This window comes from Phyllostomus hastatus, unplaced genomic scaffold (genome assembly GCF_019186645.2).
Source record: "Phyllostomus hastatus isolate PE091 unplaced genomic scaffold, TTU_PhHast_1.1 phas_contig_40, whole genome shotgun sequence".
Lineage (NCBI taxonomy): Eukaryota > Metazoa > Chordata > Mammalia > Chiroptera > Phyllostomidae > Phyllostomus > Phyllostomus hastatus.
In genome coordinates, this window is record NW_025333872.1 from 98,313,732 (window position 1) to 98,341,289 (window position 27,558).

Sequence of the window (27,558 nt, forward strand, 5' to 3'; positions counted from 1 at the left end):
CACTGTGGCCAAACAGTTTCACTGCGGCAACGCAACGTTTTCTGACAACCGACAGAAACAAATTGCTCACAGACAAGACAGTCTCTCCGGGAAGTCTGTGAGGTCACGGAGATCAGCGGTCCGGTGAAATGGAGGCTCGGAGAAAACGACAAAAGGCTAATAAACTGGCCAGGACGGAAGAAAGAGTTTAGGTGGAAATGAATCCGTGGGAGGAGAAACTTAAGATGAAAAGGGTCCAAGCGTATTTTGAAAAGCAGGCAAATACCAAAGATTAAAGAGAATTTCCGTCACCCAATTCTTAAGTGAGAGGACCAGCGCTGCCCACAGCTGGCTCAGCAGCCTGGGTCGTGCAGGTCGACCAGAAGTCCGTTTTCCTGTGTGGTTTGTCTTGGAGGACCAGTGGGTATCTATTGAGCCAGTTCTTTCTATAGAAATTACCAAAAGTGTGTGATGACAAGAGAGGTCCCTGAAGCCTAAGAAAATAAAATGCACAAGGAGTACACTGTCCACAAAATACCAATTATAAGTAAGTGGGACAGGGAACAATGAAACAAGTATTAGAATAAATGCTTGAGGCGATATTAGCGAGCATTATCATACATGCTAAATCACCTTGTGAACAGTTAGTTATGCCTGGTCCGGTTGAAGAAATGCAATACCTTTTTGCCATCAGGTTAAATAATTAAGAACATAATTAATACTTTGATAGAACAAATACAAAAATCCCTCAAAGCACTAATAGTCCATGAAGCTCATTGAAGAAGTAAATCTGTTGTCTTTCAGCACTTACTTTTTAATACTTGAAACCATTTTGTTGTCCATATTTAACTGAACCATGTTTTGTCTTTTGGATTCAAGTCAGAAATAAAAAGTGCTCAAGTCTTGATTTCTTAGCCTTATAAGATGAAGATCAAACTTTGTCTAATTCTGGATGAGATTTTTGCCCATGTCCTGTTTTAAAATTGCAGCAAATTTTAAAAATAAAAAAAAAAAACAGCTACTAAAAGCTCACCTATGAGCCATCACTCAGAGACGAGAGTCTGGCTTTTCTAATTATTATATATTCTCCTAAAACATGGTTTTGTTTCCCAGTATTCCATTGTGTGAAAAATGAGATTTATTTGCTGTATGAAAAAGAGATTTATATCTCTTCTGAAAAGCGACATTTGCATAATTTTACCATCAGCCTGTGCTGTTTGCCCATCTCGGATTCTCTTCGCAAGAAAAATCCCTAGGCATGAACTTGCGGAGTTGAAACTGTGTGCACTGTTGAGGCTTTGAATACACACGCAAATGCTCTCCAGAATATTCGTGCTCATTTGCACGGTGCCCAGCCACGCTTGGGCATGCTCTTTTTAAACACCTGACTAGTTTGCTTCATACAGGTCCCCTTCCGCTTCTGTCTGCTGTAGCGTCACGCCACATACACGTACATCCGCACCCGGGACGGCACGGGCCCGCCACACGCGCCCACCCCCGCAGCCGGGGACACGTGTCTCATGAAGCACAGACAAAGTGCCCTGCCGACGGAGCCGGACTCTCCTGCGAGTCCCTTCTCGAGACAGAGCGGCAGCAGCCGCTCCCAGTGAGGATGCGTGGGTGCCGAGGACACGGCCACCAGCCGCCTGGGCCTGGCCCCCCCCGGCACCTGGAACATGTGCTGTCACCTCTCCTGCCGAAGGCGCACACGGAGTATGACGTGAGGGAGCCCTTGATGGGCCGGCTGCCCTCCCCTTGCCTCTGAGCACCCTCCTCCCGGCGGCAGCCCCCATCCCGGCGCCCAACCCCTCGACCCTCCTGCGAGTTCAGGTGTCTCACTGCGGTGCTCACCGCCCACCCGGCCTCTGCGTGTGTAGCGGGCCTCGGCCCCCGACTTCGTTTCTGCCCCAGAGACACGGCGCTTGCACACAGCAATCAGCTCCCCCCGTTCGCGTCAGACCGTGCGCAGGACTCACGGCCTAAAGCGCTTCCGCCCCGGCCACGGAACCCACGGACTCCCGGAGACACGAACGAGTCGCCAGCGCCCGTTCTCAGCCCCTCACGGGTGGACGCCACAGCAGGCCGGCCCAGCAGGTGGACACGCCGTGCCTCGGCATCCGTCTGTCCTGAGGCCCATCCCCCACGGGCCTACTGTCTCCCCGGTCTCCCCCCGGAACTGTACTGTAAGAGCCACCTGTGTTTTCCCGGGTGAGGTAGGTCTCCTGGTGACACACACACACAGACAGGTGGGTAAACGGGCTGTACTACTCGCATATCAATATGCACATATTACTGTACTGTGTGCATTACACTGAATACACATGTCTAACCTCTGTTCGTGAGAGTTGGTGCTTGGGCATGCAGAATCACTCAGCTAGGAGGTACTATGTTAACTGCAGAATGTTTGGGATCCTCTCTGCAGCTGCAGCCGCCTGAACCGCCCCAGGACCTCAGAGCCGTGCTCCGCCCAGGGGATATGCTTGGACGACACTCCCGCCGGTCCCACGGCTTCTGGCTACTCAGGCTGCAACGGGCAGGGTCCGCAGCAGCGGTCAGTCTGGGATGGCCTGCTCCGGCGACGGGGACACTCTGACCCTCAGACCACACAGCCGGACACAAGCCCACGGCTGCCGCACCGCTCTTTCTGGGACACTGGAGACCGGCTCAGAGGGGAGCTGGACCTGGGAGGGGGGGCTCAGGCACGCCCCCTGCCCCCACAGCCGAAGCAGGGTGCCTCCTCTTCTCCCTGGAGACCCCCCTCCGACCGACAGAACACCTCTTTTCTAAAAACCCCAGAAACGAAGCAGCCAGCTGCACACCCCCCCCCAACAAGCCGTGCCCTCCCCTTCCGAGAAGACTCTCTCCTCCGAGTTCGTGGACCAGGCGCCCTCTGGGTGAAGAGGGGAAACACGCCAGTCAAGCTCCAGAAGACACCCCTAAGTCAGGCCCCCCACCCCCACCGCACTCCCACCGCCAAAGCCTAGCCTTTCAGACACGAATGCCGTGGTTCCTCTGTTCTGTCGTTTCAGCTAATTCCCTTCTTGTAAGCTATGGCTCGTTAGGAGGTCCACAAAGATTTCGAAGAAAACACCCTCAGAAGAATTGTCCCACAAATCGCAGCGGGGCTATTTTGAGAAGCTGTATTGTATTGTTGCTGTTTAAGTCTCTTTGATGTCAAGTGACATGGAGAACAAGTTCTCAGCTGAGTGTCAGCATTTTTCTCCACCATCGCCTCCGGCGGTCAGGCTGTCCGCCACCAGCTTCGGGTCGAGGCCACTGCTCTTGTGCTCGGTCAGGACTCACCGTCTGTCCTGGTTCCCATTTCAGCCTCTCCTTCCCTCTGACCCACGGGCTGGCCATGACCCGCCTGCCCCCAAGCAAAATGCTTTCTGCTGTGGCGACAGCAAGCGCTGGCAGAAGGGAGGCGGGAGCCCGTACCTGGCCACAGGAGGACTAAGGCACTACCATAGCCCCCCACCACTTCCCCTCCTCCCTGGTGGCGGCACATGCAAAGGACAGCGCTGGGGACAGCAGGCCAGCGGCGGCAGCGGCCCTAAACAGTCCCCACTGTGATGAACGCAGCCCCGGGCCCAGGTGGCTGAGGGCCTGGCAGTGACAGCCGCCCAGTGGGAGCCGGGCCGCAAGTGGCTCAAGGACATGGGCATCGTAAACGAGCGAGCGCAGGTGCCCGCTCAGGGCGGCCTGGCCAGTGCGTGAGGTCTGCCTGATGCCCCCTGAGCCGTCGGCTTGGCATTCCAGGCGAATAAAACGTGAACCTGCGCAGCAAGGCTGGCCCTCCCCCTCGGTGGAGGTGGAGGGTTTCTCAGAGAAGCGTTGTCTGGGGCAGCAGATGCCCCTCCTCCTCGGGAGCAGCACCATTCTAACGGGAGGGAACTCTGCGGCCAGGGAGGGCCTGTGAACTGTCACCGAGCAGCCTGCGCTGCCCTCTTGTGGCCAATGCAAAGAAAACGCCCTGCTCGACACCAACGCCAAACTTGATCTTGAAGAGTTCTAGATGACAGTGTCGGCATTGCAGATGGAATGCTCCAGAAAACTGAAATAGCGAAGAAGATGGCAGGGGCTTTCACCTTGGCCCAACCTTGACCGCGCCCGTGGTGCTGGCTGACCACCTATTTGAAACTCTCCATAAAAATTCATGAGGAATATTTTTGCTAATGAAAGTTATCAATTCACGTATTTTGAGCCTACAGTCCAACGAGTTTTGACAAACGTGAGCAAAACATTACTATAACCACAATACATAAAAATGTCCGTCACCCCCAGGATATCCCTTGGACTTTTTGCCAAATCGCCACCCCCCAGCAGCCCTGAGCCTTGATGCTTTTTTTCTCCCATCAGGCCTGCTCCGGAACCGCCCGTCCACCGGCTCTCACAGTGTGTCCTCTTCGCTGCCCGGCTTCTTCCACGGAAGGCGCTGGTTTGGAGAGCGACCCACGCCACGTGGGCGAGGGACCTGCTCCTCTTTCCTGCTGAGTCATTCCATCGCAGGGACGGGCCACGTTGATGGCTCTTCCGTTACCTAGCGGACGCCGAGTTCTGCAGTTGCAAACGAGCCAGTCCGAACATTGGTACACAAGTCTCTGTGTAAACCTGCGTTTCTCATTTCTTCCGACAAAAGCCCAGGAGTAAATCCACGTGGTCGAAACGCCCTAAGCAGCTGCCAGATCTTTTTCCAAGGTGATCGTATCATTGTGTGTCATCCAACCAACCAAGTGTGCACCCCACCCACACCAGCGATGAGGAGTGGCGATCTATCTCATCTTAGCTGACCTAGTAGGTGTGCCGGAATGTCTCACTCGGGTTCAATGTGCACTGTCCTGGTCACCCATGATAAGCATAGTTCCATATGTACACGCATATGATATAACATGTATATATGCACAGTCTTATTAAAACCCTTTGCCCATTATTTATTTTGGTAAACTTCTCATTATTTCTGGGTTGTTGTCAGAGTTTGTTATGTATTCAGGACAAGAGTCCTTTGTCAAATGTGTTACAAGCATGCAAGTATTTTCCTTCCAGTCAACAGATACTTAAGGGTTAGGAATGTCACGTCAGGAATTGATCACTTCATTACTATGAAATGCTTGTCATTACCCCTGGTAATAATTCTTATTTTAATAATTATTTTTTAGTCATTTTCAATCTACTTTGTCTGATATTAACATGATCATACCAGGTTTCTTCTGCATATATTTTCCCCACATTTAGATATTTAAAGAGGGCTCCTGGGAGAATCTGATTGAGCCTTGTCTCTCTAAAACGTGCCTCTGCCCGGCTGGCGTAGCTCAGTGGATTGAGTGTGGGCTGCGAACCAAAGTGTCGCAGGTTCTATTCCCAGCCCGGGTACATGTCTGGGCTGCAGGCCATGACCCCCAGCAACCGCACATTAATGTTTCTCTCTCTCTCTCTCTCTCTCTCCCTCCCTCCCTTCCCTCTCTAAAAAAATAAATAAATAAAAATTTTTAAAAAAACGTGCCTCTGGAGTGAAACATTTGGGTCATTCGCACATATTGTGATTTGTTCATAGACTCGGGTGCACACTTACGATCCTGCCCTTTGTTGTATGGCTGCCCCACAGTCTCTTGTCTCTGCTCTGCCCTTTTGCCTGCTTTCTCTCGGATTCATACTCTTGCCTCTATGCTGTACACTGTGAGCAGTGGCTCTCCAGTTTGTAGTAAGCATCTTTGCGTAACCTCGATCTACGGGCAACTCCCACCACACCACTCTCAGGGCGAAAACCTGGAGGCGATACCCTTCCATTTCCCCTCCATCCTGTGTGCTCTTGTTCCTTTGAATTTGCATAATCTATCAACTCCACAGCACACTGTCATTATTTTCGCTCTAAAACCAACCTTTTAAGTAAATTAAAATTTTTTAAAAAACAAAGTTTTTCCTATTTACACAAATATTTACCATTTCCAGTGTTCTTCGTTGTTTTGGGCAGACCCAAGTTCCGATGGAGCGTCACTGCATTTGGCCTAGAACAGTTCCTTGGCTGTTTCTTGTCGTTCAGCTCATCAGACAACTGGTAATCTCAGCTTTTTTGTACGAAAAAATGTTTTTCTGAAAATATTTTTACTTCATATAGATATTCGATTGGCAGGGCTGTTTTCCCCAAACACTGTCAGCATTTTAAGATTCCCCATTGTCTTCTGGCTTGCATAGCTTCCATCGATTAGTCTGTAATAACTCTTGCTTTGGTGGCTATTCATAATACGTCTTTTTCCTCCAGCTTATTAGATTTTTTCCATAACTTATTTTAAGCAATTCAATTATGATGAACCTTTTCTAATCCTTCTTGAGATTTTTTACTTTATTAAGTATGTATATTTGTAGTTTTCATCAACTTAGATAATTTTTTACCATTACAACCTCAACAAATATCTTTTCTTATTTCTTCTGGTCCTCCAACTCCATGTATATTAGACTATGTTAATTTTCTCATGTCACTGAGGTTCTATTAAGTTTTTCAAGCATTTTTCTCTCTGTGCTTCAGTTTGAATATTTCTGTTTCTATATCTTCAAGTTCACTAGTATTTTCTCTTCTCTGTTGTGTTGTCATTTCATCCAGCAATTTAAATTGGGATTTTTAAATTTAGAAGTAACACTAGGTCCTTTATGTGTTTTATTTCCTTTCTCAATATATTTGTATTTTCTTCAATTCTATGATCATATTTATAATATTTACCATAGCTGTTTTAAGATCCTTGCCACTTCTAGATTTATGTGTGTTGCTTGAATTCATGCTGAGATGAATTCCCTTCCTCTCTAATGCATGGTCTCTGGCGAGCTGGTCACAATGAAAGACCAGTGGCCAGGCTTGAGGGGTTTTCCCCTCTAAATTCACCAGGGAAGGAGGAAACCCCATAGTACAAGTTCTTGAGGACCTCCTAGCACAAATTCCCATCTTTAGGCTAAAAGTTTTTCTCTAAAATAAACACTTTCTTATGTTCCCTACTGATAACAACTATAAAGTTACCCACAAATCGTATCCAGGCAAAGAACTTCACAGTAAACATTTTCAGGTATTCTAATGGCTTTAAAGATGGGACCCAAATGATATTCAGAAGGTACTTAACTTAATAATTTCTTGAATTCACTTCAGTATTTCATGGATCAATAAGAAACAGAGGCAAAAATTCCTGCGATGGCGGACTTCACAGCAGGAGAAAGCAGAAACCACCCGAGGAGATCTGAGCCTTCTACACTCTGCGGAACATCTCACTGAGGTTTACTCTGTGAGCACTGGCAAGCCAGGTGTGGGGGCGCCGGACCCAAGCGGCCAGCGTCATCTTGTCCGATGGTGCCATTAAGACCACAATCAGTACAGGCATGTAAAGGCACAGGCAGATGGTGCCACATTTGTGAAGCCCCTGGACCCCTTACTACCAGCCAAGGATGGCCAAATGGATATTAATGATATGACTGCATTCTATTAAGTGCCCACCTGTAGGTTTGGTCTGCATTGCAACAGTGCTGAATTTCTTATTCCTATCCAGTAACTGGAAGTATTTTTCCCTGGAAAAAGTTATTGAATAAAAGCAAAAAACACTCTAAGAACTATTGTTATAAATATGTAAAACTATACAACACTGGAGAAATTAAGGAAGACACAAACAAATGGAAACATGTACCATGCTCATGGATTGGAAGAATTAACATCATCAAAATGTCCGTACTACCCAAAGCAATTTACAGACTCAACACAACCCCTACTAAAGTATCAATGACAGATTTCACAGATAGAGAACAAACATTTCAAAAATATATATGGAACCATGAATGACCTTGAATAGCTGCAGCAATTCTGAGAGAGAAGAACAAAGCAGGAGGGATCACAATACCTGATATCAAACTGTATTACAAGGCCACTGTAATCAAAACAGCCTGGTACTGGCATAAAAACAGGCACATGGACCAATGGAACAGGACAGAGAGTCCAGAAATAAACCCAGGTCTCTATGGTCAATTAATATTTTGACAAAGGAGGCAGCAGCATAAAATGGAGTCAAAAATAGCCTCTTCAACAAATGGTGTTGGGACACCTGGACAGCTACATGCAAAAAAATAAAACTTGATCACCAACTTACACTATAAACAAAAATCAATTCAAGGTGGCTAAAATACTTAAATAGAAGTCATAATACCATAAAAGCCCTAGAGGAAAACATAGGCAAGGAAATCTCAGATAGTCCACACAGCAATGTTTTCACTGATATGCCCCTAGAGCAAGGGACATAAAGGAAAGAATAAACAGATAGGATCTCACCAAAATAAAAAGCTTCTGCGCGGCTAAAGAAAATAGCATTAAAATGAAAAGAGAACCAACTGTACAGGAAAACATATTTGCCAGTGATGCCTCACACAAGGGTTTGATCTCCAAAATATATAAGGAACTCACACAACACCACTCTAGGAAGACAAAAAAAAAAAAATTAAAAATGGGCAAAAGACCTAAACAGACATTTCTCCAAGGAGGACACACAGAGGGCCCAGAGACACATGAAAGGATGCTCAGCATCACTAGCCATCAGACAGATGCAAATTAAAACCACAATGAGATACCACCTCACACCGGTCAGAATGGCCATCACAACCAAATCAACAAACAAGTGTTGGAGAGGATGTGGAGAAAGGGGACCCTAGTGCACTGTGCGTGGGGATGCAGACTGGTGCAGCCACTGTGGGAAGCAGTGTGGAACTTCCTCAGAAAATTAAAAATGGATCTGCCTTTTGACCCAGCAATTCCACTGCTGGGACTAGACCCTAAGAATCCTGAAACACCAATACAAAAGATCCTATGCACCCCAATGTTCATAGCAGCACAATTTACAATAGCTGAGTGCTGGAAGCAACCTAGGTGCCCATCAGTAAATGCGTGGATCAAAAAACTATGGTTCATTCACACAGTGGAATTCTATGCAGCAGAAAGGAGGAAGGAGATCCTACCCTTTGCCACAGCGTGGATGGAGCTGGAGAGCATTATGCTGAGTGAAACAAGCCAGATGATGAGGGACAAATACCATACGATCTCACCTTTAGCTGGAACATGATCAGCAAAAGAAAAAAGCAAACAAAATACAGCCAGAGACATGGAAATTAAGAACAATCTGACAGTAACCAGAGGGGAGGGGGAGAGGGATAATGGGGGGAAAGGAGGGAAGGGTTTTCCGGAACAACTGTAAGGGACTCATGGACAGAACCAAGGTGGGGTGGGATCAGGGGAGGGAGGTGGGGGTGGCTGGGTGGGGGGATGAGGTGAGGGGTGGTAAATGCAGACAACCGTACTTAAACAATAAAACAATTAATAAAATAAAATTGATGATTAAAAGTTAAGAAACACAAAAGTAAAACTATCACACACACACATGTATTTATTTCAATATCTTCAGTGAGACATATGTACCACATTAATTTTACTGGAAATAAGAGTGACAGAGTGAGGAGTAGCTGCATCAGTGTACACCTCGCCACCGTCCGCCCTACACGCACGGCACTTGTGAGTATTCGTAGAGCACTTTTCCAGCCACTTGAGAGTTGTCATCCGTTTCTTTTAGCTTTACATAGTCTTCAATAAACTCCCAAATGTCCCTTAAAATGCATAACAAATAAATATAATAAATTAGAAAAAGTTCCCTGAGCATAAAAGAAAATTTCAACATAAACATGTATTTCAGGACATATTTATTCGAAAACACAAACTGAGTCTTTGCGACCCTCCGTTTCCATCCCAGAGACCTTCTGGGCGGAGCTGCGGCCCCGGACCAGCGAAGACTCTCTCTGCAGCTGGGCCAACTCCCCGCAGCCCTGTCCAGAGCGAGGATAACGTGGTGGCCAAGGCAGGCACACACCTTGAAGATATCTAAAATTTAGATCTGTTTATTCCCTCGGCCGAGGCTAGGGGAGGAGCCTTCCAAGTTTGTATCTGTAACTCCATGCTTTCCTTCGAGGACACCCAGCATCATCCGGCCTCGCGCAACCAGGACCCACCCGTGTGGCTCACGCGGCACTTGCTCTGACACCCTTTCCCCGTGACTTTCTCCGCCACGGGAAAGCCGGGAGTGAAACGCCCTGTTCTCCGCACCCCTTCGCAACAGAGCACGGCCTGTGCCCACTGCGGTCTCGGCACATGGTGCCGGCCAACGAGTCAAGCGGGAGTGCCTAGGGAGGGCTTCTCTTCCCAAACAAAACAGAAAAGCCTCATGCTGAGAAGCTCTTCCCCTGTCTGCCTCCGGGGGACACAGGCCCTGCGCCTGCAGACAGACATACGGACGCTCGGAGGAAAACTGGAGTCAGGGGATGGGAAGGAAGACAGAAGAACTCAGTCCGATGACATCATTGGGCCTAGACCGCTCACAACTAGATGTCTCTTTACTGTTGGAAGGACGAGCCCTTCCCACACTCAAATCCTCAGTGGTTTCTGTCGCTCCCCGACTTACCAAAGTTGTAAGATATGAACTGCCTACAAACGCTAAGAAGTTCACCTATATCGGCTCTAAACTTACGTAACAGATCATATAAACCAGCCACTGTATTTTTACATTAAAAGTTTCACAGCAATACATGTGCAGGCTTTTCAAAGACTGAAAATCGATGAATGCCGTGTCCTTTGAGAAAAGGAGGCCACCCACAGCCACGATGCCTGGCCCCTGCCCGTGAGGATTGACCTTCGCCTCTTCGGTGTTTTCCAAAGAAATTCTTTCTCTCTCACTAAAAAACACGGAGAGACTTAAATCTTGGGCTAAGCACTCTTAAGCCTAGGAAGGGATGTAACATTTCCAGTTAAGACTCTTAAATGCAGATGCCTCAAAAGGACTGTCCGGTCTGGTCGAACTTGAAATGGGCGGCGTTGAGCAGAGCCTGACCTCTCGCCCGCTCGCCGCCATGGTCCCCCCCCACTCACCGCCACTCCCCCCCACTCACCGCCGCTCCCCCCACTCACCGCCGCTCCCCGCCACTCACCGCCGCTCCCCCCACTCACCGCTGCCCCCCCCACTCACCGCCGCCCCCCCACTCCTGCTGCTCCTCCCCCCACTCACCGCCGCTCCCCCCACTCACCGCTGCTCCTCCCCACTGACGTTCTTCCCCACGCACTGCTTCACCTGGCACTCGACCACCTGCCAACGGACAAACAGCGGCCGCTCACGTGAACCCAAACAGACGGCCCCTCCCAGAATCGGGCATCGCATTGTAATGTGTAGTGTATATAATGCGCAGAGAGATGCATACGTAACAGAAACAGAATTGTAATCTTTATAATCCATTAGCGGCAACTTGTCAGCGTGTATGTGACACCCAAAAGGTGTCGGAGGAGCCGGTCCATCACGCTCCCTGTACCCAAGTCCACTCACTAAAATTAACTGTTTTCTGTGGACGGGCCAGAGAACTGGTCAGTTCTGACCGGCACATTCAACGGTCTAGAAACATTTTTTAACACATTAGCTTACCCTTTCCAATTCGGAGCTAATGTCTACCTAGCCAGCTCTTCTGAGCGTTACAGAAAGTTACCATTTAGAAAGCTACTGCACAGGTTTTTATTTGACTTATGACATAGTATAAGAAGGCACTATAGGACATGTTTCTATGGAAAAACGTTGATTTACAAAAACTTACGTTTATTTTCCTCATTAAAATATTGTTTGTCTTTTCCAATTTTATAGCGTCAGTCTGAAGGGGGAAAAGGGTTTAAAGAGAAAGACACTTGGTTAAGAATAGTTAGTACGTAGCACCCCCACTTATGGAACGCAGTGCGTTATGTGAATGCCATTGTTCTGACTCAGAAGTACCCAGCTGCGCCCCATTCAACAGAGATGAAGGAGCCCTGGCTGGCGTAGCTCAGTGGATTGAGCGCGGGCTGCGAACCAAAGTGTCGCAGGTTCGATTCCCAGTCAGGGCACATGCCTGGGTTGCAGGCCATGACCCCCAGCAACCGCACATTGATGTTTCTCTCTCTCTCTATCTCCCTCCCTCCCCTCTCTAAAAATAAATGAGTAAAATCTTAAAAAAGAGAGAGAGAGAGAGATGAAGGGACAAGGCACGCCCGGAGGGACGTAAAGTAAGACAGACGGGTCCTCCGCTTCTGAGTCACAAATTCCAGGGGGTGGGGGCTGATGTTGTAAAACACTAGAGAACTTTAGGGAAATTCTAGAACAGAAGAGTCCCTCACTTTTCAGAACTAACAACAGACTCTGTTAAGGTGACCCAACACAATATAAAAATACAAATGCCAACGAGTCACATATACGCCAACAATGACTGATTATAAACCACCACGTGAGATTATTTTACGTTTTCATTTATAATAGTAGCAGATGCCATAAAGTCATAGGAATAAACATAACATAAAATACTTAAAAGCAATACCTAATGTAAATTAAATAAATATAAAATAATCCTCAATGGAAATGTGAATATTGTAAAGCTGTCATTTCTTCTCAACTGAATCTATAAGTTCATTGAAAGCACAACTGAAATACTGAAAGTATTATTACTGGGACTCAAAAAGTTAGTGAACGCTATGAAAAATACGCAAAATAACTGCGAACAGAGGACGGCCAGCAGGGGTCGCCAAGACCCGCCCTCCCAGACGCCCGACCGTGGGAGCGGGGCTGGCAGTCCCAGGTGAGCCCGCGTGGTGCAGAGTCGAGAACCCGGGCTGAGCTGAACTGCTGCGCCCTGGCCTGGGTCACAGCGCACGTCTGTGCCCGGGTGCCCCTACCTGGAAAAGAGGGTTAATAGTAGTGCGCCTGTTTCTTACTGTCTCTAAGGGTTGCTGAGAATTAAATGGCATAGTATTTTTTTAACTGTTCATAGCCTCATCTGGTGCATTGTTAACTGATGACACATTGAGTTATTTTTCTTTGGGTTAGAAATAATGTACTTCATAGTTAACACCAGAAATCAATTACTTAATAGGATAGTAAATGCAGTTTTATTGCACGTGCCATTATTTGAATTAAGGAACCAAATATGAATAATAGATGAAGTAATATAAATTCATAATATGCAGTCATTATAGGGAATCTTCTTTTTCATTTAATCCAATCCACTTAAGGAGATGCTAATAGTCAAAGAAAAGTTCATATGATTTTGGCATCACATCATGATTACATTAGACAAAGCTGTAACTCGTTATTATTTTCACTGCTTAAAAATCCAACTATAAGTCGGTGTCTGTTCTCAGAACATTATTTAGTTTTCAAAAATAGTTTAAAAAACAAAGACACTGGAAAAACCCACAGAAATCTGAACATGTGATTTTAAGAGAGAGAAATCAAAACAAGCGTGGGCCACGCCACCTTCCCGTGCACTGTACAGTTCTGCCCGGGAGGGAGGAAAGGAGGGCTTGGAAATACATGCAAGCAAACAACCCCGATAGGAAAGGATAATTCCATATCGGTGACAAACTCTGTGACCAGAGGTTAACCTGCCCGGATTCTGCACGAATTAAAGTGACGTGAGGACATATAGAAAGTAGGGCACCCTGGCATTTCAAAACACAGATTATCATTTACAATATATCACTCGTCAAGAACATTATTACAATAACTGTAAAAAAACAAAACTACTTTTAACACAGTAGACTCTCCTTTGGATGGCCGTACCTCGTTCCCCTCTGCCAGCATAAGTGTACCACCAACTCCAAGTCTCTTTGTGAGTCCGTGTGGCCCGGCAGGAGTGGCAGTGGCTTTGGGGCCCCAAGCGAACGAAGCTTGAACCCGCTGGGCCACCTCTAAGCTGTTTCATGTTGGGGGGGGAGGTCACTGAACTACTCTGAGCTTCAGCTTAAACTACTTAGCACATATTAGACACTAAGTTATCGCAGCCATTGTTATTACAACGATTTTCTATACAAAATATTAAAAATGTTTATAGAGACATCAACTGACCTGAAAGAGATCTGACCCTTACTGAACTGAACAGAATGTTAACCACCTTCATTTTTGTTTTGTCTTGTTTTGTTTCATTAGCTGGGTCTCTCAATTATTCTAATCATTTGTGAAGCATTGGCTACAAATGTTTTGAAGTGAAAATATATTTGGACCAAATTTTATCTAATTGTTTACCTTATTGCAAAATCAAACTGCTTCGTGTGTTTGCCAAGATCAAAGGAAAAATAATGTAAACACTGACATAAATAAACCGCATACCTCTATGCTTTTAATCCTGTTCTCGGTGATGTGTAAGACCCCAGTGTGAACCAGAGTTGTTTTAATCTCTGTTTCGAGCGCTTGGATCTCCTCCAGCTTCTTCAGTATCTCACATCTCTTCTTTCCCACCTTGTCGCTCAGGGCCAGGTGCTCCTCCTTCCCCACGTTTTCCTCACGTGGTTCTGCAGGGATTTTTTTTAAAAGCAAAGCGTTACTGTGTTTACTATCATAGCCCCTAGTCCTAACATTATGTATTACTAACAATATGATGTTGCACATAGCTATGTGTTTTCTGTAGCTGTAAAATATAATGTAACGCGATCTCCAAGCTCATCAATAAGAAGTATCCGATTCAAGAACGGGGGTGTCCCTCCTTCGATCCGGCTATGCAGCCGCTGTGTTTATTGGAAGCTTTCCTTTGGCAGCGACACCACGCAGGGAAGACACACGAGTGACTCGGCCAGAGAACCGTGACTACGCTAGACTCGGAAGATAATGGGGGTTGACAAGGAAAGGGGTGGGGGCGGTGGAGCAGCAGAACCTGGCGCATCTGCTGGAAAAGACGGCAGCCACCGGGCCCCGGCGCTGAGTGGCGGGATGCGCCTACAGAGAAGCAGGGGCCGACCTGAGAAAGTCCCACAGGCGATGTTAAGAAATCAGTCAAAGGTGTCGGGGGCTCTGGGAGAAAAGCCTCCACACCTCTGGGAGCGACCAGGAGACCGTGGTCACCGTGTGTCCGGGACCAAGCGTGCCCAATGCGAGGCAAGACCGGAATCAGGAAGACGCCCCAGGAAGCCACCGCGGTCACTCCAACAAGCCCAGATGGGGACAGTGCCCGCGGCGCACGGGGAAGCGGAGACACACAGAGCCGACTGAGGACGCAGGACACACTGGGACCGGGCCACCGACCAGGCCCGGCTGCAGTGAAGAGGCAGGCACCCAAGGCACCTCCAGGTCTCAGCTCGGCCGGAGCCGGGACAGACGTGGTGGGAGGGAAGCAGCGAGTTCCACGCAGCAGAGGGGTAAGCTCTGGGGTGGAACCGAAGTCAGCCCCTCGCTACAGGCCGAGTTGAAGTGGTGGGGGCAGGGGGGAAGGGAAGGGGAAGGGCTCCGGCCTCGGGCTTGCTGACCCAGCCTCCCTGTGCTTGGTGAGACGGTTTCATGGAAATAGCCAGGGACACGGTGGGGTGGGGGCGGGGGGAGTAGGGGCGGGAGGAGTAGGAGGGGAGAGACATGAATCCATCTTGGACGTGCTGAGTTGAGCCTCAGGGGCCTTCCCACTAGGCAGTTGGATGTACTGATCTCAGGACTGAAAAACAAGATTCCAGTAAGAAAGAGAGGTTAAGTCACAGACAGGTGCACTGACTCAAAGACATGCCCGGAGCCAGCAAACAGCAGCGCTCCCGGGGCGCAGACAGGAGGGGCCCTGGGGGGGGGCTCTGCTGGGGCGCAGACAGGAGGGGCCCTGGGGGGGGCTCTGCTGGGGCGCAGACAGGAGGGGCCCTAGGGGGGGGACTGCCCGGGCGCAGACAGGAGGGGCCCTGGGGGGGGGCTCTGCTGGGGCGCAGACAGGAGGGGCCGGGGGGGGCTCTGCTGGGGTGCAGACAGGAGGGGGCCCTGGGGGGGGGCTCTGCTGGGCCCCAGGTGTGCATTAGCGAAGAGCTCAGGCAGGTTCTGATTAGATCGGCGAGACTTAACGTTGTGAGAAAGAACAAGTCTTTTCTGATGGGAAAAAAGGCAGAAAGACAAAATACTGCCTCGTGCGTAGCGGGTAAGGCCAAAGGCATCGCCATCACTCAGTTTCGCCAGATCTGAAGGGAGGGCCAACGCCGAAGTGACGTTGTGGGATTTGAGGAAATGGGTTACGCAGACACACGGTGAACGAACAGCCTTCCAGACCAACTGTGAGAAAAGCCACCGAAGGAAGCCCTTGGTCTCATCCCCGACCTTAGCGGAAGGCCTCGGCCTGAAACCACCGGCAGCAAAGACCCCAGGGGAGCGCAAGGCCGGTCACATGACCCCTGTGTTACCCCGTTCTTGCTGACGAGGAGAAGGACGGGGCACCACGTCGAGGGAGGAAATGCCCAGGGGGTTCTGGGGCGGGAAGCCTTCAGAAGAGCACTCAGGAGGGAGAGCACGGCCGCCAGGAGCCTTCCGGAGCACAGAGCGTGGAGAGCGGCAGGGCCAAGGCCGAGAGAAGCTGCTTGAGTTCTGGCAAGTGGCGGCTTCCTGAGCCGGTCTCCCCCTCGTACTCCGTGGGCAGTGAGCCGTCAGCAGTGAAAACACAAAATGATGGAGTGTTCTCAGAGACAGCAGGCGGGCAGCAGCCCCGGTCCAGGACCCCAGGACCTGTCCGTGAGAAGCACCCTGACCCAGAAAGAGAAACATGGGTGCAGGCAGACAAGGGACCCCACCCACTTCAGGCTCGGAGGTCAGAGGTCAAGCACAGAGCCGGCCCAGGACAGAGAAGTGGCCTCGGGGACTCCGGCGACAGGAAACAGCAGGAGCCGGGGAAGAGCACGCAGTGGTTCCCTGTCAGTCACTGCCTTGTGTTTCACAGACTCGGGGGGGGGGAAGGCGTTTGACGGAATCGTCGTGGAAACAGTCAAGATTAATGAGCAAGAAACGTAGTTGAACTTACTTTGATTATTTAATCATATTTTAAATCGTGCATCTAATTTCAGGTCATTTGTTAACACCCACTGAATGCATCCGTCTTTACAAATGTAATTCACTGGCCATGAACTGTGTGTTTTTCCGCACAAGGGACGAGGCCAGAACAAAGGAGGTACGGGCAGCGGCTCCCTGTGGCCAGCTGCGTCCTCCGCGTGCGGGCCCGCACGTCGCCCCTGGCCCTCCGGCCAACCCCGAGAGGGGCGTGCTGCCGTCAGGCCCACCCGCAGTCGGGCAGCTGACGCTGCTCAGGCCGAAACGACGAAGCTCAGATCCTGGGGGACCACTGGCCACGGAGCCCGTCCTTGCCCCCTCCCCCCGGCCCTGAGTCGCCCTGCGCGAGCGGCCCCGCGGTGGGCAGGGGTGTGCCAGACCGCAGGCCGGCGACCGCGGACAGCCTTGGGAGCTCGCCGGGCTGGGGTCTGCGAGGGCGGGCTGCTGTGAGCCAGGGGTGGAAACCAAGGTCGCGCTCACCGCGAGACTCTGAAAGCCCCCGGAGGCCCCGCCCACGCCCTCAGGTGCGCGCCCATGCGGGCGCTCAGAGCCAGAGGCCCCACGCCGCCCCGGAGTCCGTTTCGTCTTCTTGGACGCTTCCTCTGGGATGAACAGGGCTGAGCCCTCCGGCGCGTCCCGTGGGGTCTCATCCCCACGTTTAGGTCACCAGTGTGTTTCCCAGGATCTGTTTCCAATGTCTCGGTCGACACTTGACATAATTCTCTCTACACAAGGCCCTGACCTCAGGCAACGTTCCCCTGGAAACCACGCCGACCTGGGCAGGGGCGTCCGCTGCAGCCCGCGGGCCGCACGTGGCTCAGGATGGCTGTGCCTGCGGCCGACGCAAAATCGTGAATTTGCTTAAAGCACGATGAGAAGTTTCTGTGATGCGGTGCCAGGACGCATTTGACGTGCAGCCCAGGACAACTCCTCTTCCTCCGGCGGGGCCCAGGGACGCCACAGGGCGGGGCCCTGCTCCCGGGAACAGGAAGCCGGGCGAGCGTCCCGCCGGCCCCCGGAGTCACACACCACCCGCAGGGGCGTGACACCCCGGGCCCTGGGGGGACGTCCGGGCCCCCACGCCAGCTCTCAGACAAACTCCTCCCCGTGCGCCTAAGGCACTTCCCCCAAGGCCCGCCAGACTAAACAAAGCTCACCGAGCTGGACGGAACCGGAACTCTCCGCGGTGGCGCGCAGCAGCCTGCGCTCCGCCTCCAGCTGGTCTCTGAGCCTGCGCAGGGGGAACAGACGGTGCGGCCTCAGAGCCCCGGTCCTCCCTTCTCCCTCCGGGCTATTTCGCGTCTGTTTCAAGGTGAGAAAGAAAAACGAACCCTCTCACTTTCCAACCAAAAGCTCATTGGGAAACGTCCATAAAGACGTACGTGAGACCTTAAGCGTGTCCAGTTAAAGCCACCCACGACGACGTCCTCACGGAGGATGCACAGACCACTATTTAAAGGAACCAACTCGTGTAAAACAAAGGATTTCCCCACGTTGTTCATCGATATTATTTTGTGACTTGAATTCCGAAAAGGCAAGGGGGCAGAACCCTGGCATTTTCTGTTCTGAGGCAAACGACAACCCGATGACGACGGAAAGGTCTCGCTGGAGTCCGAGTAAGATCCCACTTTTTCCGGTGCTACGTCTTCATCCACAGACACAACTCACAAACGCCACCGTATTTAAACTCAAAGTAAAATGCAAGGAATGTTAAAAGAAGAAAATAAAAACCTTTGCGATCTCTTCCTTTTTGTGTCCTCTTCCTGGTTCAAAATAAACTTCATTGACTATCTTATTTCTAACGGACTCAGCGTGAGAATAATAAAGGGATCTAATGTGTTGTGTCTACTGAGGGGAACCCCGTGACCTTGGTGAAAACATCACCAGCACAAAAGACCGCGCCCTGCGTGTCTGCAGGGGTCCCGTGTCTCAGAAGGCTTTCAGACACACGGGCTCATTTTATCACAGGTTAAAAACAAAAACAACAGAAAAGTATTGTGATCCCCAGTTTTAAGAAATTGAGCTTAACTGGATTGATCACAGCGGTAACAGCCTTCTCAATATACACGTTCAGAGTGTTTCGTTTCTATAGATTTTCCAGGTGGTACAGTTTTAAACATGACTTAATGTTTCCCTTCCATTCCTTTTTCTTCTCCAGGGACTTGAATCACACGTACAGTGGGTTTTCTTCGCGGGTCTTCCACTCCAGCCACTTCCCCGCCACCCCCCCCCCCCCGTTCATCCCTTTCACCGTCTTCCTGCTCTTCTCTGCCGCCCGCCCTTCACTGCGTTCCCACCCACAGGTCCGCCTCGCCGGCCAGCCATCGTGGAGCTCCTGGTCTCTGACTCGGCCCGTTCGCCGCTCTTTCCCCGGTCGTCACATCCTGTTTCGTGTCTCCTTTTTTTTTGCTGTCTCTCTCTGTGCTCAGGTTCAAGTGTCTGACTCCGGGTGGTTTTCACAGCCCGAAAGGCTCTTCTGAGGCTCCCGGGTTCGGTCCGGACCCTGGGGCAGCAGCTTGGCCAGCCGTAGGCTGTCCTCCCACACGGGGATCTCCATCAGCTGAAATTGGTCCGATTCTCGTTTCCTGCTCTCTCTTTGGGTTTCACAAACAAGACATGTTATGCCTCTGCACTGTGTGGGCAGGGCCAGTGCTTTGGGGTAGTGGGTGTGTGGACTCCCTAATTCAAGAGCAGCAAATGTTCATGCACGGTGGTTTGGGTTTCTTTGCTTTGTTTTGTTTTGATCTTTATCTGGATAGCATTTTTGGAGGGGCGGAGGGAAGGAAGGCCGGTGGCGGGAAGGGTTGAGTGCCCTGCAAGTGTCTTCTGCTGCGGGGTTCCAGGTCCCCCCGACGGCCGCTCTTTCTACGCCGCGCACTTCCGAAGGACGGTGACCACCCTCCATCCCTCTTCTCCACTGCCTCGCCACGGCTCCACCACTGTTTCTGGCTTCCGCGCTCACCTTCAGTCCTTCCTCCCCCGCCGGTGCTCCGGGACACCGGCCAGGGACCCCTCCCTGCTATGCCTCACCCAGGAACACCCCCTCGCTCCCGGGCAGTGGGTGTAGAACGTTCTGGGGCATCTGCAGGCTCCCTTCTTTCTCCCCCAGCGGTCCCTGCTCGTGCCGCTCTGCAGCGAGGGACAACGCCTGCTGACACTCCATGATTATTTCTGTTTTCAGGTCTTCTGAATTCTCACAGCTTCCTCTCTTCTCACAGTCACACCGAAGTTAGAGGGTTCTTTGAGGGTTTTCTCTTTGGTTGGTGGGTTTTGTTTCTCAGTTTGTTTTTCTGAGAATAGTTTGGGCATGTCGGATCTGCTTTAATTTTTTTTCAATCCGTCGTCATTGCTTCCGGAAAGACTAGTGCACAGAGAGGTAAACGGGGTTCCTTAGGTTGATGAACAAGGGCGTTCACGAGGTGTCTTGACTTTTCAGCTCTCTCGACTATCAAGGGAAGCCCCCGGGGACCACCAGAAAAGGTGTGAGAAATACAGAACTACCACCCCCCCATGGAAACACACCAGGTCCTGGTCTCATGTGACGGCTCGTGGGAGAGGTCACACGACCGGCGGGGTGAGGGCAATGGTGCAGAAAAGTGTGTGTGTGTGTGTGTGTGTGTGTGTGTATACATATGCTGCCACTGGTGTTCAAATGTTGTGAAACGGGGCACGCCCACCGCAGACCAGACCAGACCGCGGACCCTCACTTGTCGTTGTGCTCCAGGGCCGCCTTGGTGGCCGTCACGAGCGCCCGCAGCTGCTCCCGGGCCCGCTGGACGTCCTCCGTCTTCACCGGCCTCTGCTCCAGCCCTTCGGCCTCCGCCCGCAGCGCCTGGAAGGGCAAGGCCCACGGGCGACACAAACCCACAGGAGGAGTGAGCCCTTGCCTTTTTCTGGGGGCTACCGTGCACTCGAGCTGGTCCGGGTCAAAACGGGAAGTGGAGCGAGGTGAACGGGGGGGAGGCCTGGGGGCTGAGCGGGGACACCTCGTCACGTGAAGCTATGCCAGCGGCGCTCACCCAGCAGAGAGCAGTGCGTGGGGGTGGGGGCCGGGGGGGTCAGCCGGCAGGCAGGGCCGCTGAGCGGCGGCGGCAGCCGGAGGTACGGGCAGAACACGAGCCGCGCGCGTGCCCACCGCCCCACCCCTGACTCTGGAGCGCAGTGAGCAGCGTGAGCAGGTGGTGAGAAGTGACTCCTGCACCGGCGTGTCCTTCAGCCGGCCCAAGGCGCAGCCCTTCCCCACCCGCCCCGGCCGCCCCAGGTTCCGCGGGCACAGAGCGGTGTCCCCTGAGCCCATGAGCCGGGCAGCACCGGGCTCGCTCAGGCCCCCTCGGGGGAGCCCTCACCTGCTGCCGCTCTGCCGGCCGGGTGCGCAGGAGGATGGCCATGTAGAGCTCGTACTCGTCCTGGGGGAGGGGAGAGGCCCGGCAAGGCCGGGGGTTTGCACGCGTGGGCAATGCACACGTCAGCGTCAACCACGTTGAGAGGACAAGCCATTCCCACACTAAACAGGGTGCACGGCCTAGAACGTACACACACGGCCTGAGCGACTCTGAAGCATGTTTGCACAGGAACCACCGGTCCCCACAGAGCGCTGCCCTCGCATGCCTTGACCCGTCTACACAGGGGACCACCTGCCGCACGCAAGCTCCGTGGGTGTGGGTGTGGGTGTGGGTCCTGCCAGGGACCAGCCTCCCCTGCCCGGCCTGGGGACCCGCTCGTCACACGCTGTCACCGCAGGGCTGCTCCGAGGTACGTCACGTCATTAGGAACCTGGAGGAGAGCGCACTGCGTGCACAGCCTGAGTTCCGCTCGGCTTCCGCCTGGAGGGAGGTCTCCCTCATCAGGACACCGCAGCGCGTGTAAGCGTTCATGCGGTTCGTGGAGATTCCACATGCGTGACTGTAAGTGCGTATGTCACCCGTGCACGACTGTGTAAACTTGTAAACAACTGGGAAGCTTTTGTGAAAAATCGGCTCTGGGTGGGGCTGAGCTCGCAGGGTGCCTGCTGCACGCGGCCCGTGGGAGCCCCGGGTGGCCGCAGGCACGTCCCTCCGCACCTCTGCGTGGTCCCCCGAGTCTGTGGGAGGGACACCGGGACACGGGGAGGGATTTCGGCCAGGCCTGAGGTCCGGTGTGCAGGACATTCAGGCCCGGCTCTACACTGCCGGGTGGGAAAGGCATGCTTCTTACCTTAACCTCTTTCAAGAGGTCCCCAAAGATCAAAGAACTCTTGCAGATGTCTCCAAAGACCCCGCTGAGGACCTGGAGTTTGTTGTGGGGGTCGCAGAGGCACACTTTCTGCAGGTCCTGGAGGAGAAGCAGGGCCGGCCCCCTCAGGACGCCCGTCTCCCTTCCCGGGCAGTTCTGGGGCTGCGGACCGGGACCCCCACGGGCCGCCATCGGGGCCACAGCCCCCACCGCCCCTGGACCAGGCCCCAGCGGAGCAGGGAGGCGCCCCGGGGTGTCTGATGCCCTGCACCCGGTGCTGAGAACCTGCGGTGGCCCGCGCGCCCGGGAGTCCTTCCTGCCTTCTGTCTCCTTGGTTCGCTCCCCTGCACCCTGCGGCCAGGGGTTCCCTCTCTGCGTCCCCACGTCCCCACGCCTCTCCCTATCCATCAGTCCTCTGGTCCGCTCACACCCGACCTCTGTCCTCCTGCCCACCCTCCCCTCCCGACGTGAGGCCCACCCTCGCTCCCTGCGCGCAGCCCCGGGCAGCTCTCTGGGCTCCTCGCGTGGCCCTGTCCACCTTCTGCAGACACAGCGGTGGTGGCCGCTGGCAGACGTCCCCAAGTGACGTGACTCGCCCTCCCCCTCCCCCTCATTTCGCTCCGCCTGAGGCAGGAGGCCCTTTTCCCTCGGTGCTCCCGCGGCCTGTGGACATCTGCTTACTATCATGCCCGCCGCTCCCAACGCTCAAATCACGGCACCACCTCCCACGTACCACTGCCACGCTCCGCCCTCCCTCGCGTCGCCCCAGCTGCGACCCCCTGCGTCACATGGGATGTTCCCAGTGACTGGCGGCTCTGTCACCTCCGACTTGGGGGTGGACGGAGGTGTCCGAGGGCCAGACTCTGCCCACGGCATCCAGCCCCCAGGGACAGGGGCAGGTGCGCCGCCCCCCGCCCGGGGCCACACGACCGCCCCCCTCACCTGCTCCAGCTTCTTCTCGTGGCCCGCCGCCGCCCTGCGCCCGGTGAAGTCGGTCCCCAGGCAATCTTGCGTGGCCAGCACCTCCCTCTGGAAACGCAGGAACCTCCTGTACTTGTCCGCCTTGGTCAGGCCGGCCAGGTAGGAGCTGACGTACCGGTACTCGTCCTCGCCCCGAGGTGACGTCGCGCACTCGCGGCTGGACCGCGCCGCCCGGGCCTTCAGGACCTTCACGTCGGGCCAGCGCAGCTCCTCCTTCCTCCGCGGCGCGGCGCCCGCCTCCCCCGCTGCCGGCCTCGGCTTGGCGAGGACGTCCTCTTGGGAAGCGCGCGCCCCGCCCGCCGGGGGGTTCAGGTACCGGAAGAGGGGGGTGCTGGGGCCGTCGTTGGGGCCCAGGGCGGTGTTGACGGTGAAATAGGCCCAAGCGTCCCTCATCCTGGCGACCTTGCCGTCGTCCGACGGCCTCTCCCCGCTGCGGACCCGCCGGCCCGCCGGCCCGCCGGCGTTGCGCCAGTGGCGCAGGATGGTCTCGGGGGGCCTGTACAGCTTGTGGTGGTTCAGGTGGCCGGACGTGTACAGCAGGACGTCCTCGCGGTGGCTCTTCTCCAGTCTGTTCAGCAGCCTGGTGAGGTTGCACAGCGTGCTCACGCCCCGGGTCTCGCAGTGCTTCCACCGCCGGTAAACTGCACGGGAGACGGGGGGGCGGGGCGGTGAACCCCACGCTGGGGACGGCTGCGCGCCACCGCGGAGCCGGCTGGCGCGTTCCCGAGGGCAGAGCGGACGGCGCGGAGAGGGGAACGCGGATACGCATGCGCCGGCCGGCCGGCTCCTGCCCGGGGGCAGAGACCGGAGCTCGGGGCACAGTGTTTCCTCCTCAAGAGAAGGGAAGGGGCGCCCAGACAAGCGAAGGAGGGCGACAGCGGCTCCTACAGTCCAACGACCCCCCACACGCAGCAGCCGCCAACCCCAATTCGGCTCCCAGTTCCGCGGGTCGGAACCGCAGCCGGGAGGGGCTGGGGCCTCTGCGCGGGGCGGCGGCTCGGGTGGGAAGACGTGGCCCGGCCCGGCCGAGTCCTTGGGAGCTGGGGGGAGACCGCCTCCAGGCCCATCCCCGTGGTTCTGCATGCTCCCTTCCTTGCCCCTGTAGGGCCGAGGGCTCCCAGCCCCGGGTTTGCTGTTGTGGGTGACTCCGACCCCAGGAGCCACCCACCTCCCCGGACACTGGGCGCCCCCACCTCGGAGCCAGCAGGGCCCCCACGGCCTTCCCACGCCCTGTCTTCTGCCCCGCCTCCTGCGGCGATAGGCCAGCCGCACCCCCCACCAGGACACAGCCCAGGGTCGCAGCGCTCGCTCCTCGTGTTCCCAGGCCTGAGGACGCTGCCAGGCATGCCCACTAGGGGGCAGGGGACATCCCGGAGCTGGGCCGCCTCAGGGACGTCACCCACCAGGAGCCGGGTCTCCCTGGCCTCATCCCCCGTGGAAACCAGTCTCCTCCCCCTCCCGTGGGGCCAGGGACCCGAGCAGCTGCTCCCAGCAGTGTGACCAGTGAGAACCTCCGCTGCCGGTCCAGACGGCGCCTCGAAGAGACCACTCCGGAAATGTTAGAAGAGCCACAGAACACGCCTTCGAGGCCGATGGTGATCCTAACTGATCAAAGGCACCAGCCCACAAGGAGCGCGCTGAGACCTCACCGCACTGGTCGGGCTTCCCCAGGAGACAGACAGACAGACAGACAGAGATGCATGGGATTATTACGGGGGGCTGGCTCGCAAGATTCTGCAGTCCTGCGAGGCCCCAGCCTGGAGGCGGGCCAGCAGCCTGGGGGCCCCGTTTTTGTCTCAGGGCCGTGGCTGGAGAACCCCCTCTCCCTCTGGGAGGCCAGCCTCTGCTCCGTTGAGGCCTGAGGTCGAGCCGAGGGGAGCGCTTGCCTGTGTGACAGCAGGCAGGCGGCTGCCCTCAGAGCCTCCCGATTTACGTGCTCGTCCCATCCAGCCAGCAGCCTCCACAGAGAGACCCAGAAGGACATCTGACCAGATACCGGGGCATGTGGCCCGGCTCGCGGGCACCTGAGTTCGCCATCACACACAGAGTCCTGACTCTTTCAGGGGACGGGAGGCAGCGGCAGCTTAATTGTTATATTACCCTGCATTCACTTCTTTCTTCCAAAAAGGGCCAGAAGCAGCCAGCACCTGGCTAGCAAAGTCGTTTTCCTCCTTAGAGAGCTTTTCCTTGGACTTCCAGAGACCTGGAGAATCCAGAGTCCAGGTTTCTCTCCGGGGGTCCTGTGCTAGGCACCACGAATCCATTCTGGGGACAGGCGTCTCACCTTCCTCACTGAGAACACGGGGGTCGCATGCCCTTCCGCTCACGGCGACAGGACCCCGCACCTGCGGGGGCTCTGAGGTGGCAGCCGTGGGCAGGGGCCAGGCGGAGGCCGGGGCTGCCGGTCGGCCAGGGACGGGGCCTCAGTCCCACGACCGCAGGGCACTGCCGTGCAGCTGGCGTGCGCAGGCACCTCCGCCCCGCTCACCCCAAATGCACCGGGTCACGGGGTTTGGTTTATCCGGCAGCTAATTCTCCCTCCTAGTGTTTAATTTACAGAAGGTGTGCTTATGAAGAAGTGCCAGAGTAAGACGGGACACTTTCCAATGCCACCCACCAGGTGCGTTTGCACAGGAAGGGCCTGGTGGGAGTCTGGGCCGGCACCATTGATACAAAGGTGCGAGGCGGACGGCTCAGAGGCGGACACCGCGCGACCTCCCCGTCCCTCCACCCGGCGGGACCACAGAGACGCAGCTCAGTACGCACGGAGGAAGTCGTGCAGAACTAACCGCCTGGAGGACTGGCCAGGAGCCCCAGGCAGACATGGCCACGCCAACGGGAAGCCAGCACAGCCGGAGGCAGAAAAGGGGGAAGCAAAACGCCCAAGTTCACGACCAGAACTGCTTCTCACGCCGGTACCAGGACGGCTAGCCCAGGGACCAGGCCAGCACAGCCGTTTAGCTCTTCGTAGAGAAGAGGGTCTTCTTAGCGCAGGAGAAACAGTCCAGGAACTCACAGGAGGCGGCGCTGTTGCTTCCCCCCCACCTTCCAGACGGGGAAACCGTGTCAGAGGCGGTTGGAGTGGGCGGGGGGGGGGGGTGCAGGCTGCGTGCCGGGCCCTGTGCGCAGAGAACGGTTCCACGTGCGCTTGGAAGCCATCAGATAGAAGTTTTATAAAAGTATTTGGCCCTAGCTGGCGTAGCTCAGTGGATTGAGCACGGGCTGCGAACCAAAGCATCGCAGGTTCGATTCCCAGTCAGGGCACATGCCTGGGTTGCAGGCCACGGCCCCCAGCAACCGCACATGGATGTTTCTCTCTCTCTCTCTTTTTCCCTCTCTTCCCTCTCTAAAAATAAATAAAATATTTAAAAAATCTTTATAAAAAATAAAATAATAAAATAAAAATATGTGATAACTTTTGCTCAGTCCAACCAGGGTTCTCTCAGCCCAGGGTGCGCCCGGGCCACCGGCCCCATTTCCGTGCGCACACAGCGGCCTCAGCAGTAACGACCTGGGCTGAGGCTCCCTGCCCCCCCCCACTGGTAAGTTCACAACAGCCCCAGGCCAGAGAGAGACCCCAGATAAAGAGGAAGGGGAGCGCCTGGTGCCCGGGGGCGGTGGGGGGGGGCTTGGCCAGGAGTGGGGAGGGGCCGTGCGCGGCAGAGAGTGCCCCGCAGTGCGGCTTGTTAAAAGGAACACAGGAAGAGCGCCAGAAATCCCCTCCTTCACCCCCCTGCTGCCAAGGACGGGGACGCACCCACCCACGCAGGCCCCTGATCTGTCTCCGTTGCGTGTCGTAACTAGCTTTCCTGCGTGGGCAACTCAACCCCACACCCAGTCCTAACCCCTGGGGAGGCAGGCGCTGAGCTGCGGCCACCAGAGAGATCTCCATCTCCCACGTGGGGTTCAGAGCCGCAGGTACCCAGGCAGCCCAACCTCTGACAGACACGTGACAGCCACCACGAAACACTCAGGGCCACTCACAGTCCGGCTCCGAGTCCTCAGCCATCGCCTCCCCGCAGCTGAGCTCCTGGCCGCCTGGCTGGGAGTCGCCGAGGAGACTGACAAACATTCTGAGCCCCTCCCACCGGGTCCCCTGCTGCCAGGCAACCAGGACACGCAGCCCCACTGCCCCCCTGCGGAATCTCTCCCCTGTACCCGCCCTCCCTGAGCCTCTAGCCTTCTCCAGCTTGCTGGGTTTACCTTGTAAAACAAAACACTCTTTATAATCTGAAAAATCATCCGAACACCCTTGTACTCTAATTCCTCCCAAAGCCTCGGGAGCTAAAAAGCTAACTGGTCTCCAGTTGGGCATCTTGTGGAGAGAGGTTCACATTGGCACAGTGCACAACCCACCCCACTGCGCTGGGAGCTCCCGCACGCAGTAGGGGCTGCGCCCAGACCTCGAGCACAGAGTGGGGGCAGTCACTAACCACCAGGTAGTCATTTCAGTGCGATGACCCACAGGTATCCCAGCAGGACAGTGGGAGAGGGTGAGGTGCAGGAACTCCCCTGAGACTGTCGCAGGGAGGAGGAGGTTCGCCCT

The 27,558-nt window shown here is 54.4% G+C and overlaps 1 protein-coding gene across 1 annotated transcript; it reads right to left on the reverse strand.

Moving 5' to 3' along the window:
• Window positions 1-9,485: 9,485 nt before the first annotated feature.
• Window positions 9,486-27,021, reverse strand: CUNH6orf118 (chromosome unknown C6orf118 homolog). The gene is made up of 10 exons (XM_045843582.1): window positions 26,997-27,021; window positions 22,974-23,653; window positions 22,014-22,130; window positions 21,167-21,226; window positions 20,528-20,652; window positions 17,993-18,051; window positions 14,154-14,335; window positions 11,617-11,670; window positions 11,062-11,120; window positions 9,486-9,594 (listed from the first exon to the last, which is right to left on the reverse strand). The coding sequence occupies exons 1-10, from the start codon at window positions 27,019-27,021 to the stop codon at window positions 9,486-9,488; spliced, it is 1,470 nt and encodes a 489-aa protein (XP_045699538.1).
• Window positions 27,022-27,558: the final 537 nt, after the last annotated feature.